This window comes from Lonchura striata, chromosome 6 (genome assembly GCF_050655825.1).
Source record: "Lonchura striata isolate lonStrDom1 chromosome 6, ASM5065582v1, whole genome shotgun sequence".
NCBI classification, from domain to species: domain Eukaryota; kingdom Metazoa; phylum Chordata; class Aves; order Passeriformes; family Estrildidae; genus Lonchura; species Lonchura striata.
In genome coordinates, this window is record NC_140708.1 from 27,854,377 (window position 1) to 27,879,354 (window position 24,978).

Consider the following 24,978-nt stretch of genomic DNA (forward strand, 5'->3'; position numbering starts at 1 on the left):
AGGTTTACTTTGCTGTAGTAGGTTGCAAGTATCTGTGGTGATTTTATGCCTACAGAGAAAAGCCAGTTCTTTTCTGCTTCCTTTTGTTTTGTTGCCTTTTCTTTAATTTTTGTTGCCTGGGATGGAAATGTAAGCAGAGGGAGGAAAACTGGTGTGACTGTTGAAGTGCTTGGGTGCCACTGCAGTGAGGTGTGAAGGCATGGAGAAGCAATGGGAGTGAAGAACCTGAGTGGTGCTCAGGGTCCAAGCTGCTGGTGCTGCTTAGAGCTTCCTGGGGTAGCTCACCTCTTGGGAATAACTCCTTGCTCCTGCCTGAGCAACTGGCAGAAGAGTCTGTCAGTTTGGGCAGCCTGGCCTCTTATGCATCTCACAGGTCATCCAAGGATTCTTGTCTGGGAGAGCAGCTGACTCCTCCTCATACCTCTGTTGTGTGTCTTACAACTCTGGGCTACACATATATCTTGTAGGATGAAGAAAGTTCTGCAGAAGCCTTGATAAGGGCTGTGTGCATATCCATTTGTCCTGCTGGCTTTGCAGAATGGCAGATGGAGGGGATCTGTGTGCTTGGAAGGGTGGGGGGAGTGCCAGAGCACTCATGTCCATCCATGTCTCTCTCCACTGTAGATCTGATGACCCATCTGTGCCAACCAAACCCCATTGCTCTTTCTCACAGTGCTCAAACCATGAGTGGTTCAACCTCTCAACCCACAGACAGGTGCAGAATTGCTGCTGGGTTGGTTTACAAGTAACCTTCCAAGGGTTAATGTATTGTGAGAAGGTTGCAAAGGACTGAAGCCTGGAATCCCCTCGATTCCTTGCCTGGAGAAACACAAAGTCCAATAAGCCAGCACCCCTGGATTCGTGTTGGGGGGGATTAATTCATGCACTTGATGTTAAAGCTTGTCCGAGAGGTTTGCATGGGGGGGCCATTGCTAGGGCTAGTTGGCCTCTCTAAATGGTTGCTAGGGCCCTGGCATCAAGGTCCAATGTAGCTGCCCACAGCCACGGTCACGGAGGGAATTACACAGCCACAAAGAAATTGTTATTCTACATAATCTGCTCTTTGGAGAGTGACTGTGGGGAAACAGGCTGGCCCCAGCATGCCGCCAGCTCTGTGATCATAGAAGCGTGCTGGCTGCAAAGATCGGCCAGGGCTCGCCTTCTGATCTGGGGACACCAGGGCTCGAGGCGCTAATCTGCTTTATCAGCGATTTCTCTCTCCTGACACAAAGGTGTTTACTTGTTTTAACATCTCCCAGGACTCTATTTCTCCTTTTGTGTGGTCTTTATCCCCCGACGAGGGCTTTAGCCCAGATTACAGACAGAATTAAGGCATTTGGCGATGTGCCTCAGAACTGTGTGATGCTGGATCAAGGAGCAGAATGTAACAAAATAATGGAGGGAGATGCTGAGAGTGACCCCACTGCGGGATCCGTGCTGTTGGCTTTCAGGACTGCTTCATTGTCCTGAGAACCAGGAGGCTGTTGGTGAGGGGTGGCCATGCAGCAGAGTTTTAAAAGCAGGTGCCTCAGGTTTTATTGTGTCCAGCATTTTTGATGCAGAGAGTGTGAGGAGGAGAAGGAAAAAAGGAGGGTTTGCAATAGGTGGCCATATCAAGAAGCTGGGCAGATTGCCCACTCCATTCTCAGGAGTCTGTCCTGTCTGAATACTACCGGCTGCTGCAGCCAGAGCAATGACACTGGGACAGGTTATGCCATGCACCTGATGCAATTTCGTGTGACCCAAGGAAGAAGATCAAGCTTCTTCTTGAAGTCTGGCAGGCTGGGACCTCACCAGGCACCATCCACTAGGTGAGCTGCTGCTTCTGCATATAAACAAGCAACACAGTGATACTACCAGAAAGCATTCAGTATAGAGCTTCATGGAGATCTTGCTTTGCTCTTTCAATGCAGGCAAGGAATTAAAAAGGAAGAAAGGATCAAAAAAAGGAGAAAAATCTAGCCTTTGGGAGGTCATCTCCAGATGATTGATCATTGGGGTGGTTGCTTTTGACCTATCACGTTCAGCCCCAGATATGGTATTTGTAGAATGTGGTATAACAGGAGGGGGTTGAGGAGAGCAGCCATGACAGACTGGGTTGGGAAAGTCTGATATGCCTGTGGATCTGTGCTGTGTGTCAAAGATCTAGGAAAATACCCCAGTGGGACAGTATTTTGAAGGACAGAGTATGGGATTGGATTGAACATGTAAATGGCTCTTGCAGACTATTTGGAGTCTGACTAAGATGGGAGTTGTCTGCTATGGAACTGGAGCTGTATAATTCAGAATACTGGTCCCTTCTCCCAGGGAACAGGATCCCATTCTGCTGGGGGTCAGCTGCATCTGTACCTTGGCTCTTCCTCTTTCAGCTGGGACTCCTGCTGGTCACCCTTCATGACCCTTCATGGTTAGTGGCCAACAAGTAGCAGAAGCTGGGGGTGGGAGAGGAAAACTGTGTGGGCTTTTGTATTCTGTTATATCACAGAAATGAGATCTGGAGGGCTTCTGTGACACCATCTGTGCTCCGGCCAGCTGAACTGGAAGGGCTTTTTGCTCTGAATGACTCTTCCCCTAATGTGTTTCATTGCAGTGGTCAGCTGTTGACCTGTTTAGGGACCGACTTCCATCGTGGAGCTGGAGTCCTGGATGTGTTCTACGAAACGCCCTCCCTTCTCCTTTCCTGTGGGTATGACACCTACATCCGCTACTGGGACATACGGACCAGCACCAGGTGAGCCTGCCCTGCTGGTGTCTGGGGCCCACGGAAGGCTCCTGCACTGTCCTTGTGCAGCGTCTGGGAACTCAGCTCGCACTGAATTAGTTCCTTCAGGCAGAGTGGATGGAGGAGGCTCAGCCCTGCTCTGGTTTGTGTTGTCCTTGCAGGAAGTGTGTCCAGGAGTGGGAAGAGCCCCATGACAGTGCCCTGTACTGCATAAGGAGTGATAAGAACTATATGATTGCCAGTGGCTCTTCCTACTACGGCGTGGTGCGCCTCTGGGATAAGCGGCAGACTCGGTGCCTGCAGGTGAGCACCAGTGAGAGTTTGAGCAGCAGCAGAGCTTCTCAGTTGTTTTCTGGCAGCCCAGTGTGCATGCCTTGTGGGAAGAAGATAGAGGGGCTGCTGGGCTGTCTTTGGGGCTAGTCCACCACGGCAAACCTAACCTATATGTAGGGAAAACCTGCTTTCTCAGACATCTCAGCCTTTGGATCTGTAACACCAGCCAGCATCTTTGGCCTGACCTTGTTTCTGAAAGGTTGATTGTCCTGTTTTTTGCAGAGCTTTCACCTGTCTTCACCCACCAGCAGCCCAGTGTACTGCCTCCGTTTCAGTACCACCCACCTGTACGCTGCCCTGGCATCAGCCCTGCACGTCCTGGACTTCACAGCCTCGTGAAGGACACCACAGCTGCTTCTGGTGACCCCAACTCAGCAGAGCTGACACATGGCTCAGGGAATTGCAGGGCAGGAGAGGTGAGAAAGGCCCACAAGGCTTCTGAAAGGACTTTTTTGCCTGCCAGAAAGCCACAATGAAGAGTGCAGAAAGGGCCAAACTTTCTCAACCTTACCTGCCTGTTAATGAAAATAATAGGCCAATTGTCCTTTACCCTTTTTATTTTATGCAAGTCAGGAATTGTTTTATTAAATGTGTTCCTTTTTTCTTTTCCTTTTTCCTTTGTTGTTTTTTTTTTTTTTTTTTTTCCTGTGGATACATCATTTAAGGGGCAAATTGAGCCAGGATGCCCCATCAGCTGTGTGCTGGTCAGTTTGAGATCAGCCAAGCTCTAAGCATGTGAAACAAGACTAGGCTGTGTGTGGGGTGAACTGATTTGGTGGAAGGGAAAGGTGCCTGGAGCAAGGCCCACCTTTCTCCTTAACTTGCTGTTCTGACAGCTGCTTGTGTTGTCCTTCACATCCAAGAGCAGCAATTGAGCTAAAAGGCAGAGCCAGCCCTGTTTTCAGTGTGCCTCCCCAAGTTGGCCGTCAGGTCAGGCTATGCACTTGGCAGGGCTGAAATGGTCATGTTTTGCTAAATAAAACTGAAAGGAAACAAAAGAGATTGTATGTTTTCTTTCAAGTTCTGAAGGAGCTGTGATGTTACCTGCTGATTGCAGGGGCCTGGGTGGGTGGGGGAGGTTGGACCTATTTTCAGATGCTGATTTCCATGTCTAATAGATCTCTCTCTGGGGATAGACCCTGTGATATTGCTGCAATGAAGGCAGTTCCTGGGAGCTTGGATCTCCTGTCACTTTTTCAAACAAGAATTCAAAAAGTAGGATCTGTGACTCATTTGGTATCTGCACAATGAAGCAGCAAATCAGACTAGTATGAACAGCTGGATGTGATTTACTGGGATCCTGTAGACACATTCAAGTGGGCTCTGCTCCTTTTTGTGTCATCCTTCTGAACCTGACGTGGGTCTCTGAAAAACCATAGCTTTCAGCATGCTCTGTGCTGTGTGATTGGATGTGGATAATGTGCTGTGAGTGGTGTCTGGGGTCTGGCCCTCCTTGGGGAAAGAAGTGTGGAGGCCCTATTTGGTTGAGTTTGGGTGTCCTGGATAGGTAGAGGAGAGGTTTTTATCACAAACTAAGAGCACTCCTAGGGTGAGCCACTCAGCGTGGTGTTTTGTTAGAACTTGGTACGTTCATTTCCACTGTCAAGAGGCTGCTCTTCCCTTGTGATGCACAAGGATTGGAGGAATATGTTTGCTGGAGCCCCAGACTCTTAAGGAATTATCATGGTGTGAAAGCAGCCTCATCAGGGGAGCTATGTTAGGAGCCCATGAGCAGCTCACTTGAAGGTAGGGATAGGCTTGCATAGTAACTGTTCAAATATGAACTGTGATGGAGCAACATTCAGAAATCTAAGCAAGGGGATGGCTGTTGGAGAAGTTGGTGAAGCAGCACTGTTGGGGCTGTCCCTGTGCAGTGAGGTTTGCAATGGTCCATGTTTGTGCCTTCACAGAAGGGTGGGCAGCTACTGCTCCTTAGGTGGCCAGCCACTGCTTCCCCTCCCTGCCAGGCACATGGAGGCAGCTGCACATTGGTTTCTGCCCTCTGCACAGCCCTGTCATGTTGTGGATGGCTGGCACTAAGGAAGAAGCTGCATGTCTTCCTCTTTACCCTGTTTCATAGGCTGTGCCCACTCAGTCTAAACATGGATGCTGTTTGCAGAGATTCCAAAGTCACCAGAGCATCCTTCTGACTGCATGGAGGAGCCGCATAACTGCACAGGAGGGAGCTGCTTCCAGCACATCCCAGGCAAGTAATGGATGTGAGGAAGGAGTTCTTGTTTTCCAAACATTACTGCCTTCAGCAATGGTGGCAGATGGGAAATTCCCAAGGTGTCATGTTGGATGGGGACAGGGCTGCTGGTTGTGGATGTGGTATGCTTCCTTTGCACACTACAGCTTCCCACAATTCATAGAAGGATCACTCCATCCCTGGAAACATTCCAGGCCAGGTTGGGTAGGGCTTTGAGCAATCTGTTCTAGCGGAAGGTGTCCCTGCCCATGACAGGGAGGTTAGAATTGGATGATCTTTAAGGTCCTTTCCAACACAAACCATTCTATGGTTTTATGAAATGTCAGCATAAATCGGCAGGCCAGGCAGCAGGCAGGTCACCTGCCTTGCCGTCTTCCCGAGTTTACAGATTCCTCCAAATGTCTCTATTAACAACAACGTTTTTATTAGATAAGGCAAAATAAATACCATGAAGCTGTGCCAGAGAGCTGCTCCTTACTTCAACCTCTTAGCAGCCACTGCCTACTGGGTCTTACAGTCTCCATCCCCACTGTTAGCTGCCTTTATCTTTTTCAGCTCCTTCTGCAGCTGCTCTTCTGCAGCCAGGATCTCCTTTGGCTTCTGGTACTGTAGGACAGAGAGAAATGCCCTTAGCACTCCTGAACTCCTGTTCAGCCTTTGCTCCAAGCAGACCCACTGCAACCTGTTGCTGCCAGCCCAGCAAGGGCCCTCCTGCCAAGGGAGGCCTTGTCATTACCAGCAGCCTCTGAAGCCTGTTTCAAGAGGTGGTGCTATCAAGCACCAAGCACATTTACCAAGTTCGGGAGTGTCTTTTACAGTGCAAGTAAAACTTTCCAGTTAGGTGTGGAATCCTGGCCCCCACCAACCCCTCTGGAATATCCTGGCAAGCAGATCCTTGCTGTCCTCACTGACCATATGCTCACAAGTGCTTTATATAAAATATGGGGTTTTTTTAATGCAGAGAGAAGTAAGAGTTGCAGATCCTCTGTCTTCCCCTCAGAGGCCTCTCACCCAGCTGCAGCTTAGTGGTGGATGCAGGTGCTTTTTGCAAAGTTTGGCCAGTAGCAAACAGAAGCTCAGGAGGACTCAGGGTGCTCCTCCTCTTGGCCTATTTCCTCTGCACGTGCAGCCCAGGTCTGCTACCAGGTTTCTCATGGAGGGTGTATCCTCTGTGTAGCTGACTTCTGCACTGAATAAGGCAAACACCTGTTGCTCAAAGCATCTGTCTGCTCCTTGCAACAAAAAGTGTATGTCCATGTTGCTAGTCTCTTGCTTCCACCATTTGTGTGGAAGTGTTCCCTCTTTGACACAAAGCAACAGGTGGTTATTTTTTTTATTATTCTGTTTTAAGACTCCGAGACCTCAAAGTGCAGCAGATTCTTGGGCTTTTATGCTCTGAGACAAGAGAAATTTAGTGTCACTGAGAGTGGAGGCTTGCTCAGGTGTGAGGGAGGGAATACATGGAAAAGAGGGCATGATAGACATTCTTACACCTGTATGTCACCTTGAGCAGCAAGCAGGGCCTCTCCTGCCACTGGGGATCTCTAGGCTAATGTCAGCATGCCCAGTGTAATCTGAAACTCCCACCGACTCTGTGACAGCGAAGGAGCTGCATGGGTGACTCTCAGCTCAGACTCATTTCCCCACGTGTAAGAACTTTAGTGTCTTTGTGGACATAAAGAGTGCTGATCTGCATGGTTAAAACCTCACCGTGATGATCAGGGTGTTGTTGGCATGAGTGAAGCTCAGGGCAGCTGCATCCAAGGGGAGGTGGTATCGGTCCAGATCAGGAATAGAGAACTTTTTATAGTACCTACAAATGAGAGAGGAGACAGAAATAAGCAAGATGGGGTTTCTATTCTGCCACTAACGGAGTGCTGAGACACAGACTGCTGGTCTGCAAAGTGTACATGAGGACAACAGACCTCTCAGGGTTGGCAAAAGGCCCTTATGCCATGTTGTGTACCTGCCGGTGCCCCCAGGTTAGCAGGAGCACTAGAAACAAACCTCCAAACTGGAAACCAGGGCTGGCTAAGTCCTGAAGAGCTTTGATGTGTGACAGCAGGCTTGGTTCCTCCAGCTTGCCTGTATGTGTAGTGCCAGCTATGGTTAGACTACTCAGCCCTACCAAGGTGTTCCTTGTCTTTTCCCTGCTCATGGCCTCTTATTCCCTCTAAGTAACAGCTTCCTTCAGCTTTTGTCAAAATAGCTGTCAAAGCTCTTGTGCCATATGATTTACTGTGATGCAATCCTTCCTAAACCCCTCTTTTTAACTTCTTGCTGTATTTCCTAGGTAGCTTCTTGTTTTGGTGGCACAGTGGTGCTCATGCATACCCTGGGCACAGATCTCCAGTTGTAACTGCCCACAATCACCTAAGCCTCTGCTCTGCAGCATCTCCATGCAGCATCTCCTGCATGGTGGCTGTGGTGCTCCTCTGCACTTACAGCTCTCCTAGTTGTTCCTTTCCTGGTTTCTATCCCAGTCTTCCAATAACCTCTCATATCCAACAGAGAGGTTTTTGCCAGCCAAGAGATTTCCTAAGACTTTGGAGCCAGAACCCTGTAGACCTATGTCTGTGTTTGCCTGAGATCTTCTGTGCTTGGCATTACTTGCTCTGCATCTACTGCTTCTCTCTGGGGCTACACCAAATACACTGGGCTTGTGGTCCTATGCCCACCTAGAGGCATGGCTGGATTCTTAGTCTCTTCCAACACTCTTGTGGGAAATCCTCTCCAAGGAATTGGCCTCTAACTGGTACTGAGGTGCCTGGAGAAAGTGGGAATAAGCAGTGGCTGCTACCATGAGGGATGGTTCTCAATTCAGCTGGCTGTGTGTGAGGCTTGGCCTCTCTAGCTACCTCTGTCCAAACTGCAGTTTATTTTCCAAGTCACGGTGAAAACAGCTACAAAGGGCAAATGGCTTTCCCGGTGCAGTGGGAGGAATGTACATGGCTTGTTACCGCAGGGCTCAAACCGTTCTGTGTTGTCACTGCTGTCGGTATTTGGAAAAGGTGGCAGACATGGATAATAAGGGAGATGTCAAAGGTTAAACAGCAGAGATTAGATGAACACAAAGACATGTTAAGGAAGTGTTAACTTCTTACCGATTAGACAAAAAAAAAAGCAGTACACAAGAAAAAAACCCACTGTTTCAAAGGGCCTTGGGAGTCATCAATGAAACAGCAGCATTCTGCTGCCCCAGGACTAAGGAGAAGAGGAGAAGAATGGCTTTGGCTGGCCTCAAACTAAAATCTGTGACAAGATCAAAGGAAACCAGATCTGCTTTGCCAACCCCTCCTCCTCCTAACATTACCACTGCCTCTCACTACAATAATTGAATCAGGTTTGGCGTTTGGGGAGGTGGCTTTCTAGGTTTGTTTTTAGAGTTCAGTTTAATGGATTTATTTTACAGCAAGAGGTTTTAAGCAAATCCCACTTGAGCAGCCCTTGCCGTGGCCAGAGGGAACAGAGTGACTGGTGGAAGTGAAGAGCTCCTGTCTGGGCTGGGGAGGTAGCTGATGGGTGGTTATCCCAGCCGATGGAGGCTGATTGATTCTCTGCCCTCTCCTCTCACCCTATGGCCAAGGGGCAGTATTACACTCTAAGCCCAAGTCCTGGCCCGAGATCCACAGTATGTATGTGAAATCATCTCTGTTATTTTCCTACTGGAAACCCACTTTTTGTTAGCCCATAGGGAAAACTGCTACTGGTATGCTGAGAATTTAGAGCTGAGCTACTCAGTAGTGACTTGGCAGCCCATCCTGTTACTTGTGCCTCTGGCTGGCGGTCAGCACAGCTCTGCTGCTCAGAAGCAGCATGGCTAACTTCCAAGGGTTGGAGAGGCTCCGAGGCTTCCTTTCTCTCTCATAGTGATGTGCACTCTGTGGATTCCATGCTGTTGTTGCTATCTTGGAATTAGTTGCTGAGTGGTGTCTTGCCCTGGCCGAGACCCAGGAGAAATGATCTAAGATATCCTGGAGCCTGTACTAAGTGTGCTAGTGCTGGTGTCTGTCCCTGCTCCCTACTGACAGCAACGTCATTCTTGTCCTCAGTGAAGTGGCTTTCAGCTTTAATTCTAAAAGTCATTAACTGTCAGACACAGGCCATGATTTGCTCTTGGGTCCTCTGGTATTAGTCTGTGAGAGAACAAGTGTCAGCTGCTCATGGAAGACTCTCCTGAGAGCCACAAAAAAGCCAGAAGTCAGGTAGGGTGTAGGTAAAGCCTCAGTGCTACATCATAACCTTATGGCATCTATGCAGGAAGTTCCCACATACACACTGCTATCAGTAGGCCTGGGAGTAGATAAGCCTGTCTGTGACAGTATGTGCTTGGATTTAGGATCAAGTAGTCCATTCCTGTCCTAGCTCCATGGATATCCATGTGTGGCTGATGGGAATCTCATTCATCTTTTGCTACATGGATCTCCCTACTAAAGCACCACTGTTCTGTGAATCCCTCTGTGCGCATTTGGGCCAACATATTTCTGTATTAGAGCTGTAATTACTTGCTGTTTCTATGGGTTAACTTCCATTTTCCCAGCCTTCTGGTTTTGAGCCGCCAGGTATGCTGATGTGCAGAGCTCCAGCAGCCTTTTGCCAGGAGACTCCCGTGTGCCGCGAAGTCCTCGGCAGCAGAGGGGCCGCAGTTCTGTGCCGACAGCACCACCTACAGCCACTTCCATCACCTTCCCTTGTGCTCCCAAGGCTCGTTCCGTGCACTCACTTCCCTATACTACAGCTTATCTTGGCTTATCTGAGGCTGTACATGCTTTGGGACACAGTGTGTGTTTCATTCCATGTGAGATGCCATGTATTGACACACTACAAGATGTGGCTGTAACAGCATTTTCCATTTTCTTCCTCCCATCTCAAATCTCTCTTGGCAGAACGCCGTGGTGCTTCTTTTCCAGATTCAATCTGTCTTTTTTGCTTGCTACCTCCAGATCACATCACTGGCATTGTGACTATCAGACATGTTTATGCAGGGAGATTTGTTTGGGTGCCCACAACTTTGCTATCCATGTTGAATCCTACAGCATTATGAGATGCAGTGACTAAATCAGAGGGAGAAAATGGAATGTTCTAACTTCAAGAGGTCTGCAAGGCTTTTACTTTATTTTTCTAAGAAAGTGACATCTGAACAGCGCAAGCACCACCCTACAGGAGCCAAGATGAATTTGCAATGGCCAATGCAGAGCTTGGGGGGCCCTACTTGTGTCTGAGGCAGTGGGGAGTGGAAATTGGGCAGCAGGAGACGTGCTGCAAGGTGAGGCCCCTCAGCCCTTGCACACTGGGGACAGAAGAGGGGACAGCCCCCTGTGCAATCACTAGCCTGCTCCCTGTGCCAGCCCACCCCCAGGGACTGTCAGCACCGGCAGTGCTGTCCTTACTGACTTCTTGTTGGTGGTCCGGACGACGCAGCAGCGCTGCTCCTCCTCCACGGAGACGCTGTAGACCTCTTTGGGGTAGGGAAGGTTACGGATCCGCCACTGGAAGCTGCTCAGGGTATCCTTCCTCATGAAGATAGGCTACAGCAAACAAGTACCTTTAGCAAGGCCTCTCCAGCTGTCTCTTCTCCTCCCTGTCTCCTTCCTGTACTACCTTGTGAGACCCCACATGGAAACAGCTATTCTTTCACACCAGAGCATTAGGTAGTAACCCAAGAAGCTGCCTGAGCATCACTTTCCTACAGCTAGGGCTGCTCTGCTGTGGCCCAGGGCACTGCTTGCAGGAGGCTGAAAGTGTTCAGTGGGGAAGCCTTGCAGTACAGGGCTACAGGGGCCTCTTCCTCACAGACAACCAAATACTGAGCTCTGCCTGCTCTAGGAACCTGGTGGATTCAGTCCTAGCTCTGCCCAAATTTATGGTGCAGAGCTGTGCTTGTGTTTCAGAAGCACAGCTTCTGAAAAGATAATGAGAGACTAAAACAGCTGCGCCCTCAGCTAAAGGGGTGCGAAGATGAACCAAGCTGTGCCCTGTCAGGGAGCAGCCTGCTATGCACTGCCACCTTTCATTGCTATCACCTTTGTTTTCCACCCTGACTTGTCCTGGCACTGGCATTCCTGTCACCCTGCTCTTTCAAGACAGGATAGTAGTTCGCCAACACAGCAGTAAAGTTTCTTTACTTAAGGAAATGACAAATCTCTTGAACAAGACTCCTAAAAAACCTAAGCTGTGCCTTCTTTCTCCTCAGCCCTGCAGTTTTGAGGTGATTTGTAGCACCGTGCTGGGTGCATTAGGGCCATCTCTTGGTGACCTGTGCTCTACCAACTACTGCTGTAAGCACAAGACAAGGTAGTTTTAGGTGCAGTGGTACCTGCAGACCCTTACATACATTTGAACTGCTCTCTGTTATAAGCTCTGACTCCAGTGCTCCCAGGAGTGGCGAGGTCGGCTCTCCCACTTCCACCTGCCACTTGCCGGTGCCCCCAAGGGTGTTCTTCTCTCGCCATTTTCTACCTGGGGAAGAGAGAAGAAGTGTTTTCATTCTTCTGCTCTCTAAGAACTCCAGCAACTGACTGCAAAAGCTGCCCAGCACACTGAGATGATATGAATATACATATCTTAATTCCAGTAATTTTGACTTTGGTATGAGTTGATCTGCTAGTTGGCCTATTCCTAGGTCAGAAATTCTGTGCTGAGTGCCTCTTTTTTGCTACTTGGTGCTGAAGCCATGGTGGGGTTGTGACAGGTGCTGTGCTGCAGCTGATGTGGTTTTGGACAAGAGCCATAAACAACACTTTGTTTGCAGTAGCAGAAGCCACCAAAAAGCATATTTCAGCCCTTCATGTGGTACAGACTTGGTGCCTGGCAACTGTGATGGCAATCCCATCTAGTCCATCCATGTTGTGACAGATGGGAAATCCTGGACTAAAGCAAAGTCAGAGAACCCTGGCTGCAAGCTGGACCCTCCTTCTGTCCCTACAAAATTCTGCTACAGACATGGCTGTCTCCCAGAGTAGGCAGGGATGATTTGTTCCTGACCAGGTGGTCCATCTCAACATCCCAGCCCTGAGGCTACAAACCCACTGCCCTGCAGAGCACCACTTACTTATTAACTGGCCAGTCTTAATGTCGTACTCTTCGGCCATCTCCTTCCCATCCTCGAACAAATAGTGGATCTTCCGTTTCCCTAGAGGCAAGGCAGGTGTGAGAAGAAACGGGACACCCCTGGGTGTAGGACTCTGTCCCACTGTCTGGGGCTCTATCCCATTGTCCGGGACCCCATCCCACTGCCCGCGTTGATGGCCTTGTGTCCTTCCCCGCGGCCCTGCCCGGGGTGCGGGGCTGTGCCCAGGAGCGCTCCCCTCCGCGCCCGCTGGCTGCAGGACCACCCCGCACCCCGCGCCGGGGGCAATCCCGACCCTGACCCCGCGGTTACCGTCCTGCACCAGCGCCGTCTTGCCGGCCGCCCGCAGCCGCTCCAGCCAGCTCGGCACCGCCATGGCGGCCGCGCCGTCGCCGCGGCAACGCGGAAACTTCCGCGCGCGCGCCCGGCCGCGCTTCCGGCTGCGCGCGGCCCCGGGGTTCTCCCGCGCGGCCCCGGGGTTCTCCCGCGCTCCCCGGGGTTCTCCCGCGCGGCCCGGGCCCTCCCGCGCGGCCCCGGGGTTCTCCCGCGCTCCCCGGGGTTCTCCCGCGCTCCCCGGGCCCTCCCGCGCCGCCCGGGGCCTCCCGCGCTCCTCGGGCCCTCCCGCGCCGCCCGGGGCCCTGCCCGCCCGCGCTCCGGCCGGGCCCTCCCGGCTCTGCCTCCCCTCAGCTCCCCGGCACGGCCGCGAGGCCTGCGGGGCCGCGCTTGTCCCCGAGGCTGTGGGTGCTGCCAGCCCCGAGCTGGTGGCCTTGAAACCTGGGCGGCCCGAGGAGGCTGGCGAGGCAGGTTTGGTGCGCTGTGGTTTGTGGGAGTTAAAACACCTCCGAGACCCGCAACGTACCTGGGCACCAGAGCCTCGGCAGGCTTTCCTGTGGGCTTTTTCTCTGTCTAATAGAAAAGATTACTGTTTCCAGAGGACTTTCTTTCTTTCTTTCTTTCTTTCTTTCTTTTTTTTTTTTTTTTTTTTTTTTTTTTTTTTGTCAAAACGTCCTGAAAACTGAAACGTTTCGGCGAAGGTGAGTTTTAGAAATGTAGCAGGATTTCTGCTCTCATGGAGCTGAACTCTTACTCACAGAAGTGAGGGCTTGAGTGGCGCTCTGCATTGGTCTTCAGAGGATTATATGTAGTGCTCAGATGAGAAGGCGACCATAGCAGGAAGCCATGGCCCGATGGGACCATTCCCAGCTTTTCCGGGTTCGGTAGGATAGGTTTGTGGTGGACTGTATGTGAGAGTTCTGAGAGAAACACGGAGTGCTGCACAGACGGGAAAACCAAGCTGGTGTGTACTCAGTGCTGCAGCCACATGGAAGGGCCTGCTGGGATATACAGTTATATAAACAGAGCTTGTTTGGGCTACAAAAAACTGAGCTTCCTTGTGTCCTGGTAGTTCAAGCTCCAAAGTTTGCATTTGTAAGGCTTGTCATGGTAAAGCTAGCTGTACCCACATTGAATTTGGCTAGTTAATCTTCAGTAATTTGCTATTTCCAGATGAAGTCAAGATGGGAGTTTTCTTCTTGTGGCTGTGTGAAACACTTGGTGTCAGTCAGTGTTTTGTCTCACAGGTGACTGGATTTCAGTCCTGGCAGGAGAAGTGTTTGCTTCTTTAGGCTGAGCAGATAGGAGCTCTAAAATGTTAAAGTAGTTGAATGCTTTCTATTGTAAGAACTCAGCTGTAGAGGTTTCTAAGACATTCAGGTAGGGTTAACTTAAGTGGCTTTCTGACTTTGGTTTTTCTGACCTTGTGGGCTGCAATTCTTGATTCTGGTTGCCTCCCTCAAGGCTGAGCATTTTTGAAAGGCAACAACAAAGAACTTCAAAACAACAGACAGTGAGCAATATGAGTGAATCTTGAGTTGTGGTTAGGTAAGATCTAAGCAACCTTGCTCTTTCTTATTTGTATTTAGCAATTGCTGCTAACCTTCCCACCAGGCCTATGGAGCCACAAGGCATTGTCAAAGCCTTTCCCAAGAGGAAGAAGGTGAGGGATGACTCGGAGAAAAGCATCCCTCCAAAGATCTCGAAAGAGGAAGGAACAGAGATACCTGAGGGTAAGTCCTGTGTCCCTATGATGTGGGATACAATACTTACACCCAATGTGTTAACTGCAAGGGCTATTCTCCAAAGGCTTTTTCTGGCTTTCAGTGTGCTTTCTGTAGTGGTCATGGCCAGTTTGGTTTGGTGTGTCCAGCTGGAGCCCCCCAAAGACTGCCTGCCAAGGCTGGTGCCATCAAGTCCTGTGTGAAAGACGTAGCCCTGCTGGGCTGGGGCACTTTCTCTTGTCACTGTGCCCCTGTGCTTTCCTCAGCAGAGTGGCTGAAACCAGTCATCGCCTACGTGTTGCAAGCCGGCATTGGGCAGACCAGGGCCGAGATCTTCCGCAGGCAGATCGTCCAGAACGGGGGTGTCGTTCACAGGCAGCTCTCCTCGGAGGTGTCACACGTCATTGTGGCTGAGGACATGGACTGTGAGCGCGCCTTTCGGCTCCTCAGATTGACCAAGCTGCGCCCGGGGCTGCAGCTGGTGAAGGCAGCCTGGCTTAGTGCTTGCATTAGGGACCAGAAGCTGCTGAGTACTGCTGGCTATGGTGTCTTTATCCCTCACAGGTATGCAAATGCCACACTGCCATTCCTCCCTGCATTTCCCCTATCCTGAACTGTACAGCACTACAATTTGACCTCTGCTCAAAATCTTGGACTGCAACTCCTTGCAGCTCCTGTGAGCATGATTCAAAGTTCTGTGTGGTAGCAAAACATGTAATAGGGCCCAGAAGTACCACCAGAAGTCCTGTCACTTGTCACAGGTGCTAAAGACACCTCTTCCTGACACATCAGTGATAACCAGTTGTCTCTTAAAAATACAGATAATTAAATACTGTTTCCTACTTATTGCAGATGAAAGGTAGAAAGAAATTGGAAACTAGGCACAAGAGGAAATTAAGAATGGAGCAGCAGGCACAGATTAGGATCAGAATGTTTTGGCAATGTTTTGAAGAGAGAGTCTAAGAGTGAGGTAGGTAGGAGTGGAAGTTGCAGGTCAGCAAGGTAGATGTTAACTGGGGAGTTGAGCTAAAACCAGAGTAATTAATCTGTGATCTGAGAGAGTACAATTCATGTGGGTTGTTTGGTCCATCCCAAAACATGCAGAAGGATTTCTTGGTCAAACTTCTGGGGGTTGAGAAGTCCTCCTTCTGCTGTACTGAGACATCTGGTCCATGGCAGGTACCTGGAGGAAGAGGAATTGCAGAAAGAACAGCAACAGATCCCGGACAGAGAAAAAATCCAGCCGCCAGCAGAGGAGGGAGCATCAAAACAGAGTACTGAATCCCAGGTGGAGGATTCCTCACAGCGAGGCTTGGGCACCCTTGGGCAGCAGCAACTGGCTGAGGTGAGACTTTCCTGCACAGACCAATCTCCTTGTGAGCAGATCTGCATGCTGCTTTTCCTGGCTAAGAGCATCCCTGAAGGATACCATGTGAGATTTTCTCAGTGAAGGGAAAGTGTTTGGATGTTCAGTGAGCCAGACTCAGCCTGTGGACATGATTACTGCTACTCTTTGTCCTTTTTAGGTGTTAAGAATAGAAACAGCACCCCTAAACTGTTAAATCAACATTTCCAGCTGAAACAGTCCTGGTGCTCTGATAAGGCCAAGGCTCACTACTTACTTATATATACTCACTTATGTCCTTTTGAGGAATATTCCCTGTCTGAGAATATCTTCTTTTCAGGAAGTTGTCTCTGATATTTCATCCCATGTTCCTGCCTGAGTCATATGGACCAGTTCTCCACTCCTTGGCAAACACCCTGTTCAGACACATGTTTGTACAGTGGATCAGGTTGCTACCAGAAGGATCGTGGAGGTGTTCTTAAAATATCTGTGTTGGGTTATTAGTGGCTTCTGCCGTGAGTCAGCTTCTGTGGCCTGCTGTTAGCTTTCCTGCCTTTCTCTGTATTTTTGCTCAGATTTGCTGAATTTTTCTTGGGCATTCATGTCATTCAGATCTATCTGTAGCAAAGTTACCTCAGATATCCCCAGCAGCTGCCTTGTACTGCTGGCATCTGTTTTGCAACACAGTCCAAAATTTTGTTACCCAAAGCCTGCAATTGCTCTCTACCTGGCAGCTCACTGAGGGCACAAAAGCCACATTTATGGACATTTCAGTAAAGTCCCTTGTCCCAAGCTTAGATCTGTGTGACTTGGGGACGAGTGGGATATGCTTTAAAGACAATACCAACCACTTGAGACCCAGCTACAACAATAAAGCTGAAACTTTGTTTAGAAGTAGCTTTAAAGCACAGTGTCTTTTCTAGCTTGGGTGGATGTCTTTTTTTTCTCCAGGAGATGATGGGTGTCAGTTTTTTGTACTAAACAGAGACTAATCTGGGAGTTCTGCCTTTGGATGTAAAATCCTGTGAGGAGATCCTGTTGCAGTCAGACTAGCAACCACTTTTTGACTGGCATCTAGATGCAGTAGTTCTCTGCAAGGCAGCCTCTGTAAGCAGTGCCAGTTACTCTCTGTGAGCCCAGAGCTGTCACCCCAGGCTGCCTGTCTCCCTCCGAAGTAGCCTGTTGCTACTAGTTGGTTTTGCACATGTGGTTGTAAAGAGTCCATCAGCTTTGCTGATGAAGTGTAGAGAGTTTAAGGGCTGTTTCACCTCTGTGACACTGCTGGCCAAGAGGATGGGAATTACTTCCAGCTCCAGCTGCAGAGTTGTCTGTGCTGTGAAGGGCTAGCATGCTCCTTTATATGCTTTTAAGGGGCTTATTGACTTATCTGAGCCTTCTGAGGCTTTGCTGCCCTTAGAGAGAAGAGCGTCTCAAGGGAGTTGCATTTCAAGACAAACTGATTAAGTCTATCAACTCTTCAATCTTACCCAGTTTTCAGAGTTACAAAACTAAACTGCAAAACACATCCCATCTGTGTGTCTCCAGACCTTCTACCTCCTCAGCCAGCAGAACCAGAGGTTGTAAGGATGTGGCTCTTACTTAGGCTCACACTCTGCCGAAACTCATAACAGAGCATGGTGTGCTGCATGTAATTGCTGGACTGATCTCAAACAACCCTGCATCATTCAGAGTTACTTCCACAACACAGAAGCTCTTGGATCTTCATAGACTATCTGTTTATACATCAGGGGAGATGATCAGTGAGCAAAGCAGTCTACAAATAGTCTCTGTGCAGCTTTCCACTTCTATCCCCTTTTGTTCATTACCTGAAGCTGAGGCTCATTGTTTCTTAAGTCTACACAGAGGCATCTTAATGCTGAGGGTATCAGCAAATGCATACATTGGTTCTTTCTTCTGTCACTGAGGAATGTGGAGTCCTTTGTGTCATTCCTTCCTCCCCCTTTTCTCTTGCAGATAGCCATGGGGAAAATGAGGGGGTTTAAATTTACTACTTTTGTTAAGATTTTTGTGTCTGTAAACTGAAAACAAAGTTCAGTGCCTATCTGCTGTCATGGGGTAGAAGTTTGCTGAGTCTGAATGTGAGAGATGTGCCTATGCTGCCACCAGACGAGCTAAAGGTTTCCCAGTGGGAATAGGGAGTCAGCATCTCTGCCAGCCAGGGATTTTGGCATTGTCATACCTTGCTGCTGGCAGCAGTTGCTCACTTACTCAGTGTCTTACCTCAGTTAGGGGCTTGAATCACAGGTAGACAGCAGTATAGTCTCCTGTGCAGTGTGAGATGTGCATGTGTAGCTTGAGGTGTGAGGAACTGTGGTGTGCATATAACCAGCCACTTCTAGAGGTGGCAATTGGAGCGTGGCATGCCCAGGAAGGAGGGTGGTTAGTGCTTTGGCTTCCTAATCTCAGAAGTAGCTTGTGCCAAGGGGATATATGAGGCATGCACTTATTCTCACATGGCTGCTTTCTGATCTTTCCCTAAAGAAATACTCTGATGATGAAGACAGTGAAGGAGAAGATGCTGGTGTCACCCAGGGAGATCTGGAAGCATTGATTTCTGGCCACTACCCTGTGAAATCATCAGAGGAGATCAGTGACAGCTCTTACACAGTGGCCCAGCCTCCCAGCAAGTGGGTTTGTGCCCAGTCTTCCAACACCAAGAAGGAAAATCACAACCAATGCATCACAGAGAAGCTGGAAGTGCTGGCAAAGGCTTACTCTGTCCAGGGGGACAAGTGGAGAGCTCTGGGCTACTCCAAAGCAATCAATGCACTCAAGAGCTACCACAAGCCAGTCACCTCCTACCAGGTAAAACACCTCCCCGGGGGAGTGGAGCAGGGAGATAGACCTTCGGTGGAAGTTGCATAGCAAGTGCAAGTTGAGAATTATTGACCACACACAGTGTTTGCAGAAGAGTAGAAAAATGGAATCTGAGCCTTTTAGGGTGTCCAAATGTGGACACTCTCAAGATAAATGCCTTCCTTAGACACAATGCAGGGGTCATTTTCACTTTCCTCTTCATTAACAGCAACTGGCCATTGAAAGTGATAATATGTAGAATGAAATGTATATGAGTCTTAGGGGCTGTGGCAGTCCAGCAGTTCGGTGTGTTCATGTTTCAATCCCATTCTGCAGGCTTGTCCTTTTCCCTTGAATTGATCAGCCAAGGTAAGCCTGGGCTAGAGAGGAGACCATCAGGCAGGACTAGTCCTACCACTTACCCTTTACTCATCAAATGAATAACCAGGCTCTGAGTCAGTAGCAGCTCCCCAGCTTGTCTGTGATCTTTGCTTTTCCAGTAGTAGCTCTGGTTTCTTTCTAGGAAGCCTGTAAAATCCCTGGGATTGGGAAGCGGATGGCAGAGAAGATCCTGGAGATCTTGGAGAGTGGGCACCTGCGCAAGCTGGATCACATCAGTGAGAGTGTGCCTGTGCTGGAGTTATTTTCCAACATCTGGGGAGCAGGGGTCAAGACAGCTCAGATGTGGTACCAGCAGGTAAGTCCAGTGCCTTGTACAAGAGGCTCTCAGGTTGTGGTTTGAAGGCTGCTGCTGAGTGTAAGAGAATTACTTTCACAAATAGGTTTTAGTTGCCAATACTTACAGGTAAGATTTAAATCTGGGGTTTTTTGGGAGGAACTATGAGGTTGGGTCCCATTGTGTCTCAGCACCCAGCTGAGACTTTAGTTGTGCTGGGGCAGGTAAAGGACAAAGATGTGGGGAAGAAGAATGCTGCTGCTGTTCTAGCATCACTTCTTGGAGCTCATGTCATGCTAGTCATGGCATTGATGTTGCTGAGAGCCAGGCTTGAATCAGGGCATCTTGGCCATGAGAGCTCCTGATGAAATTGCTGGCTGTTGACCTGTAGCTGTCAGAGTAGCCATTCATCATTTCTGGAAGCTACAAGAATCAGGTTGAAATAATTGTGCCAACAGGAGCAGCCCAGTCCACCGGGTGGGTTCCTTCTTTAAAAGCAGTTCATCTTCTGAACATGAGCTAATGAAGCCTGGTTTCCTGTAGTGTTTGGTTTGTGACTGGATTCTTGACTGTCTTAAAAATACATTTGTGTTCATGCTGTCAGCTTTTCCCTCATTGGGATGTTGTGGGTGTTGTTCTTAAGAGCAGTAGCCTTCTGTGAGAGGAGGTGGAGATTAGAGGTGTGCATGGATAGTGCAATTGCCTAAATCCCTTCTTCTAGGAACCAGGTTTTAAAGTGTTCTTTACATGTGATCTCAGAAGCTGTGACTTGGCCTGAAATTGAGGCAGGCTAAATACAGTCTTCCCAAATCTTGGTGGAAAGTATGTGAAGAGCAAAGTCTTGGTAGATGTCTGAATGTCAGCACGTGGTCTGCACTAGGGTTTCCGGACACTGGATGACATCCACACCAAGGCCACTCTGACCAGGCAGCAGGCTGTGGGGCTGAAGCACTACACGGATTTCCTGGAGCGCATGCCTCGGGAGGAAGCTGCAGAAATAGAGCAGACTGTGAGTAGCTTGGCTTAAGGCCCTCAGAGTGCAGTACCTGCTGGGACATGACAGGAAGGTACACTCTGTGAAAATAGCCCTTGTGTTATAGCTGAGCTCTTCAGCCTCTCCTCTGAGGGGGGTCAGTGCTTGGGGGACCCTTTTTGGGCATGCACACACAAGGCCCCTACCTTGCTGCATAAGAAAGTTCAGTCTGAGTGCCTGGCAAGGAGGAGGATACTTCACAGGGGTCAGTCCTACACACTGCTTTGAAGAAGGCTGCATGTGGCATGGTGGGATAAGCAGGTTCCTAGCTCTGCTTCCTTGCCTCTCATCATGTCTGGAATGTTTACTTTCAGCTGAGGTGTCCCTGGTGCTGCTTCTTCAAAGGAAGCTGTGAGCACCTTGTGATCTAGTTGTCAGTTAGAGAACAGAGAGTGGATATCCTTGGTGGAAGCAAAGGGGATCCAGGCTGCAAACGAGTGCTGCTTGCTGTAGAATGCTGTGGCACTCCATGACTACGGGGTGCTAAGCCAGTGTACCCTAATGTGAGCAGAGAGCTTGGGGGACACACCGTCATTGCTACCCCTGTGCTCTCCAGTCACCATGGAAGCAGCAGCCAGTGTGACCCTGTCACTCGGCCACAGGGCCTGGCCATGAAGAATACCTTCCTGCCAGGCTCCTGCTGGGGTGTCAGTCCTGTGTGCCGGATTAGCCATTTTGGTGGTGAGTGGTCCCTTTCCCAGGCAGGCTGGGCTGAGGAGCTGGCTCTTGGGAGTGGGTCTATTGTTATCTTGATGGGATTACTGTGCTTCCCTCCATACACACGCACACACCTCTGATCCAGGCCCTGGAGAGAAAATGAGGGATTAGTCACTGTCTGTGCTGCCTGTCACAGTGAGATCTGAGGAGCTTTTAGGCTCTCGGGTGGGGCTGGGAGTTTTCTAGAAATCTTCATTTAAAGCCAGAAGGGGGGCAAAAACACCAGAGGAGGGCTTGCTCCGCATGAGAAAGGCTTGTGGCTTCTTGGAGCACCTTTGGGGCAAAGGTTAATGGGTTTATCTCTTGCTAATGAAGGATGATCCCCAAGAGTGACAAGGGGCTGTGGGCAGGGACACTGCCTTGCTGAACCCCAGCCTCTGTGATGGCCCCATCACTAGGAATTGCTGAGCCCCTCATTATTTGCTGCCAGCAGGGTGATTGGCACAATCAGGCCAAAAATACTTTAGGCCTGTCAGGGACTTGGGAGCCTTTTTTAAACATGTGGTGAATGAAGCCATCAGAGTTAGCACTGTCTGCACAAAACAGGAGTGGGGATCCAGCTTGGAGAAGACTGTAATAGGGGAAGTTCTTATTATGTGTTTGATTGCTGGCAGCAGCATTTTGGCATCCCTTTGGTTTAAAATGCTGGGACAATTGTGTTTTTTATGGGTCTGGAAGCCGAGCTCTCCTGCAGAGGCAGAGCTCCTTCCAGGAGTGAACTCCAAGGACTACACACAGATTTTCTGCTGTGTTGGATCCTGCTGGGGAGACATCACGAGCCCATGCCTGTTTTTGAAACGGCCTGTGACTATCATCTGTTGAACTGATTTGCTTTGTGGGCAGAGCTAGTGAGCCTTGTGCTTGTAGGACAGCTGAAAAACCTCTTCTCTCATGCCATCTCAGAAACTAAAGGCTCTGAAAGCTTGTGCAGTACTTTGCCCCTTCATATTCCTGCTTGTCCCAACCCAGTGCTCCCAAGAGCTGACTGTTGATCACTATATGGTGTGGCATTGTGCAGGATGTTTGCAGGACTGGGTGGAGGCCTCTCTGGCTCACTCCTCCCCTGACAGCAGGCCAGCCTTCTTCAGTGTGCCATGCCTGCCAAGTGTATGCAGACTCTAGAGATGCAGGATAGGCCTCAAGGCAGGCACGAGATCCTTTGCTGCTGCAATGGAAAGGGCATGAAGAGGCTGGCCTCTGACTCCTCATCCCTCTTTCTCGAAGGTCAGACAAGCTGCCCTGGCCCTGAAGCCTGGCCTCGTGTGTATTGCGTGTGGCTCCTACCGTCGGGGGAAGGCCACCTGTGGAGATGTGGATGTGCTTGTCACTCACCCAGATGGGCAGTCTCACCGTGGGGTGTTCAGCAAGCTGCTCAACAGCCTCCGCAGGAGCGGTAAGAGGGCGGGGAAGCTGCTCTTAGAATGGCGAGGAGGCAATGAGCTGGATGGCATTCATTGAAGGACAGGTGATCACTTCTGCCAAGGATGGGACATCTTATTAGCGTTTAAAATTACTGTCCCTGGACCTGGTTCAACTGTAGCTTTAAGGAGAGAATATTGCTGCAGCTCAGCATGTTATCCCTGGGATCCCACAGCTGGTTATGAGACATCTCTGCTGCTCTCTGGGCAGCGGGGAGTTCAGCACAGAGGTGTCTGTCTACCACTGAGCTCCTCTTGGCCTGTTCTCTCTTCCCAGGCTTCCTTACAGATGACCTGGTGAGTCAGGAGGACAACGGTGATCAGCAGAAGTACCTGGGCGTGTGCCGCCTGCCCGGGCCAGCGCAGCGGCACCGCCGGCTGGACATCATCGTGGTGCCGTACGGCGAGTTCGCCTGTGCCCTGCTCTACTTCACGGGCTCGGCTCACTTCAACCGCTCCATGCGCGCCCTGGCCAAGACCAAGGGCATGAGCCTGTCGGAGCACGCGCTCAGCTCGGCCGTGGTGCGAGGCCCCGGGGGTGCCAAGGTGGCATCTGGCCATACTCTGCCCACGCCCACCGAGAGAGATGTCTTCATCCAGCTGGGGCTGCCTTACCGGGAGCCCTCCGAACGGGACTGGTGATGCCTGCTTGTCACCCTGGGCTTGCTGCTGTGCTGCTGTTTTGAAGGATTTGATTTCCCCAGTGGTGGAAAGGCTCTGTGGTGCCTGCAGGCTGAGGAACATATCCCAGCAAACTGGGGCTCCTTGCAAGCATGAGGCCTGGCTGCTGGGCAGAGCTCTGTGGCTTCCTCAGCTGAGGCTGAGGGCTGGAACCACGCTGGAAGTGCTTTCCTGGTGTTGCTACCAAAAGGGCTCACTGCCCATCAGCTACCCTGATCCTGCTGTCCCCAACTTTGGAAAATTGGGTTGCAGAACCTTGTGATCCAACCCCTGACAGTGCTTGGGAACAAAGGAAGTGGGATGCATCTTCCTCTGTATCTGAGCACTGATGCTCTGAAATTTCTGTTCTGAGCTGTGAATGAAGGTAGCAGAGGTCTAGCTTAGTTCTGTGACAGGCCTTCCTCACTACTGCTGGCAGCTGCTACTGCAGGAGTCTCAAGGGGTTAACCTGTGCTGCTGCTGTGTCCTTATGTCTGAGCTGATGTGTCCTTCGGTGGGTCCCATTGCACAGGGCCAGCTGCTGTTACTGCCACCAGCTTTCCCTGGTGCCAGCTAAACCTTGAAAGAGGCATAGGGACCTGAGGTGCTATACCTACTTGCTCCCAGCCTTGTGTTCTGAGGATCCTCCAGATTTACTCAGAGCCCTGGTCTGGCCCAAGACCTCCTTGGTGCAGGAGAGGAGCAGAGCTCACAGCTTGTGGAGCTGTGCTCAGGTGGGATTTGAATGTAATAGCACTGAATGTAACCCAGCAGCGCTGGGTGTGTCTGTCTGTAGGAGGTATGGAGACAGAAACACAAGGAGATAGTTAAGTTCTAACTGGGGCAAAGCAAAACCTTTTCCCATTTTTTTGTGTGGAAGCCATGGAGTCATCTGGTCTTTGATCAGGGAAAGTGTGTGTGTGTTTGTGTATACATGTGCGTGTAGCTGGTCCCACCAGTTCCACGGGAGTGAATTTTATTTCTCAGGAACCATTGACTACATTATATTGTGGAGATGAATTTCCCAGAGACATTGAGTGTTCTGTCTGTTACAAGTATTGCAGTGGTTGCTCCTGGCAGAGGTGCTAGGTGGGCAGTTCTGTGCCAGGACCCAGGGGCTCTTGCTCCCTCTTGGGGGATCTGGCCCCATCACGTACAGGGACAAAGCTGCATGTTTGCTGCTAGAGCAGGCACAAACCAGGTGGGTTTGCACAGTTCCTGTGACTGCTGGGCACCAGCAGGGCTGGGGCTTTGCTGGGGTGGCCCACACCCCAGCAGTGGCATTTGTGAATCCAGCCTTTCTGCTGGACATCTGAGGGAAGTGAATGTCTTTTGGCATGTCTTGGTGCTTTGAAATTTGAAGTGTAATAAATAAATCCCTTCTCTCTTTTCCATTGGTATTTGTCTTTTTGCTCTCTGCACTGTGACTGTTGGGACTTCCTCCTGTGGCTTATCAGGAGCTCCTCCTATGCTGGTCCATTTCTCTGGTTTCAGTGGAGGTGGAGAACACACAGTGGATATATCATACTGTTGGACCAGGACTTCTGGCTCTCAGGCAGGGAGCTGCTGGCCACCATCCTCCCATACCATCCTCTGTCCTGGCATCCAGCTGGCCACGTGGCTGAGCTGGGATTGGCTGTTCCCTGACTCAGAATTCTTGAGCTCTTGGGCTCTGAGCTCTTCAGGTGTGGAGTCAGGAAAAGATTGCTGTCAGGTTTTCCATATGCATCAAACAGTATGGCATGTGAGAGTTGGCTGCTGTTCTGTCTCCTGTTCTCTGCCTGGAAAGCAGCTCAGAGTCCTGAGCATGGAAATGCTTTGGTTATCCAAGGGGAATCTGAACAACCTGGGAGCCAAGGGTGCACATGGAGATGAGCAGCAGGAATGATTGGGTCGAAAGGGAGATGGAGAAGCTGGAGAAG

The 24,978-nt window shown here is 50.1% G+C and overlaps 3 protein-coding genes across 10 annotated transcripts in view; 2 read left to right on the plus strand and 1 right to left on the minus strand.

Annotated features, from left to right (window-relative positions):
- FBXW4 (F-box and WD repeat domain containing 4) overlaps window positions 1-4,057 on the plus strand; it is a 60,244-nt gene extending 56,187 nt beyond the window's left edge. For all 3 annotated transcript variants that reach the window (XM_021536371.4, XM_021536369.4, XM_085582689.1), the window contains 3 exons: window positions 2,591-2,731; window positions 2,884-3,025; window positions 3,278-4,057. In XM_021536371.4, the coding sequence (XP_021392046.2) occupies window positions 2,591-2,731; window positions 2,884-3,025; window positions 3,278-3,394 (400 nt within the window). In that variant the 3' untranslated portion in view covers window positions 3,395-4,057. The remainder of the gene's footprint in view (window positions 1-2,590; window positions 2,732-2,883; window positions 3,026-3,277) is intronic.
- A 1,610-nt stretch (window positions 4,058-5,667) lies between these two features.
- DPCD (deleted in primary ciliary dyskinesia homolog (mouse)) lies at window positions 5,668-13,324 on the minus strand. 2 transcript variants are annotated; one of them, XM_085582690.1, is made up of 6 exons: window positions 13,193-13,324; window positions 12,316-12,396; window positions 11,599-11,723; window positions 10,659-10,792; window positions 6,975-7,077; window positions 5,668-5,870 (listed from the first exon to the last, which is right to left on the minus strand). In XM_085582690.1, exons 2-6 carry the CDS (start codon window positions 12,353-12,355, stop codon window positions 5,766-5,768), a joined length of 507 nt encoding a protein of 168 aa, XP_085438816.1. In that variant the 5' UTR covers window positions 12,356-12,396; window positions 13,193-13,324; the 3' UTR covers window positions 5,668-5,765. The 2 variants fall into 2 exon arrangements, with proteins under 2 accessions (XP_085438816.1, XP_021392043.1); XM_021536368.4 differs by lacking the exon at window positions 13,193-13,324 and adding an exon at window positions 12,646-12,718.
- POLL (DNA polymerase lambda) lies at window positions 13,232-24,450 on the plus strand. Of its 5 annotated transcripts, none has more exons than XM_077784667.2 (9): window positions 13,232-13,367; window positions 14,256-14,399; window positions 14,657-14,954; window positions 15,570-15,735; window positions 18,238-18,561; window positions 19,076-19,249; window positions 20,109-20,237; window positions 22,203-22,371; window positions 22,674-24,450. In XM_077784667.2, the coding sequence occupies exons 2-9, from the start codon at window positions 14,285-14,287 to the stop codon at window positions 23,036-23,038; spliced, it is 1,740 nt and encodes a 579-aa protein (XP_077640793.1). In that variant the 5' UTR covers window positions 13,232-13,367; window positions 14,256-14,284; the 3' UTR covers window positions 23,039-24,450. The 5 variants fall into 5 exon arrangements, with proteins under 5 accessions (XP_077640793.1, XP_077640794.1, XP_021391913.2 ...); XM_077784668.2 differs by having other exon boundaries at window positions 14,660-14,954; XM_021536238.4 differs by having other exon boundaries at window positions 13,312-13,367; window positions 14,281-14,399.
- Window positions 24,451-24,978: the final 528 nt, after the last annotated feature.

Excerpts from the sequence above, each read along its gene's own strand:
- DPCD (XM_021536368.4), bottom strand. The coding sequence starts at position 12,709 with ATGGCGGTGCCGAGCTGGCTGGAGCGGCTGCGGGCGGCCGGCAAGACG. Across the intron at positions 12,397-12,645 it reads GACGGCGCTGGTGCAGGACG|GGAAACGGAAGATCCACTAT; the intron begins GTAACCGCGGGG and ends CCTTGCCTCTAG. Across the intron at positions 7,078-10,658 it reads GTCCGGACCACCAACAAGAA|GTACTATAAAAAGTTCTCTA; the intron begins GTCAGTAAGGAC and ends TCTCATTTGTAG.
- POLL (XM_077784667.2), top strand. The coding sequence starts at position 14,285 with ATGGAGCCACAAGGCATTGTCAAAGCCTTTCCCAAGAGGAAGAAGGTG. Across the intron at positions 14,400-14,656 it reads AGGAACAGAGATACCTGAGG|CAGAGTGGCTGAAACCAGTC; the intron begins GTAAGTCCTGTG and ends TGCTTTCCTCAG. Across the intron at positions 14,955-15,569 it reads GGTGTCTTTATCCCTCACAG|GTACCTGGAGGAAGAGGAAT; the intron begins GTATGCAAATGC and ends GGTCCATGGCAG.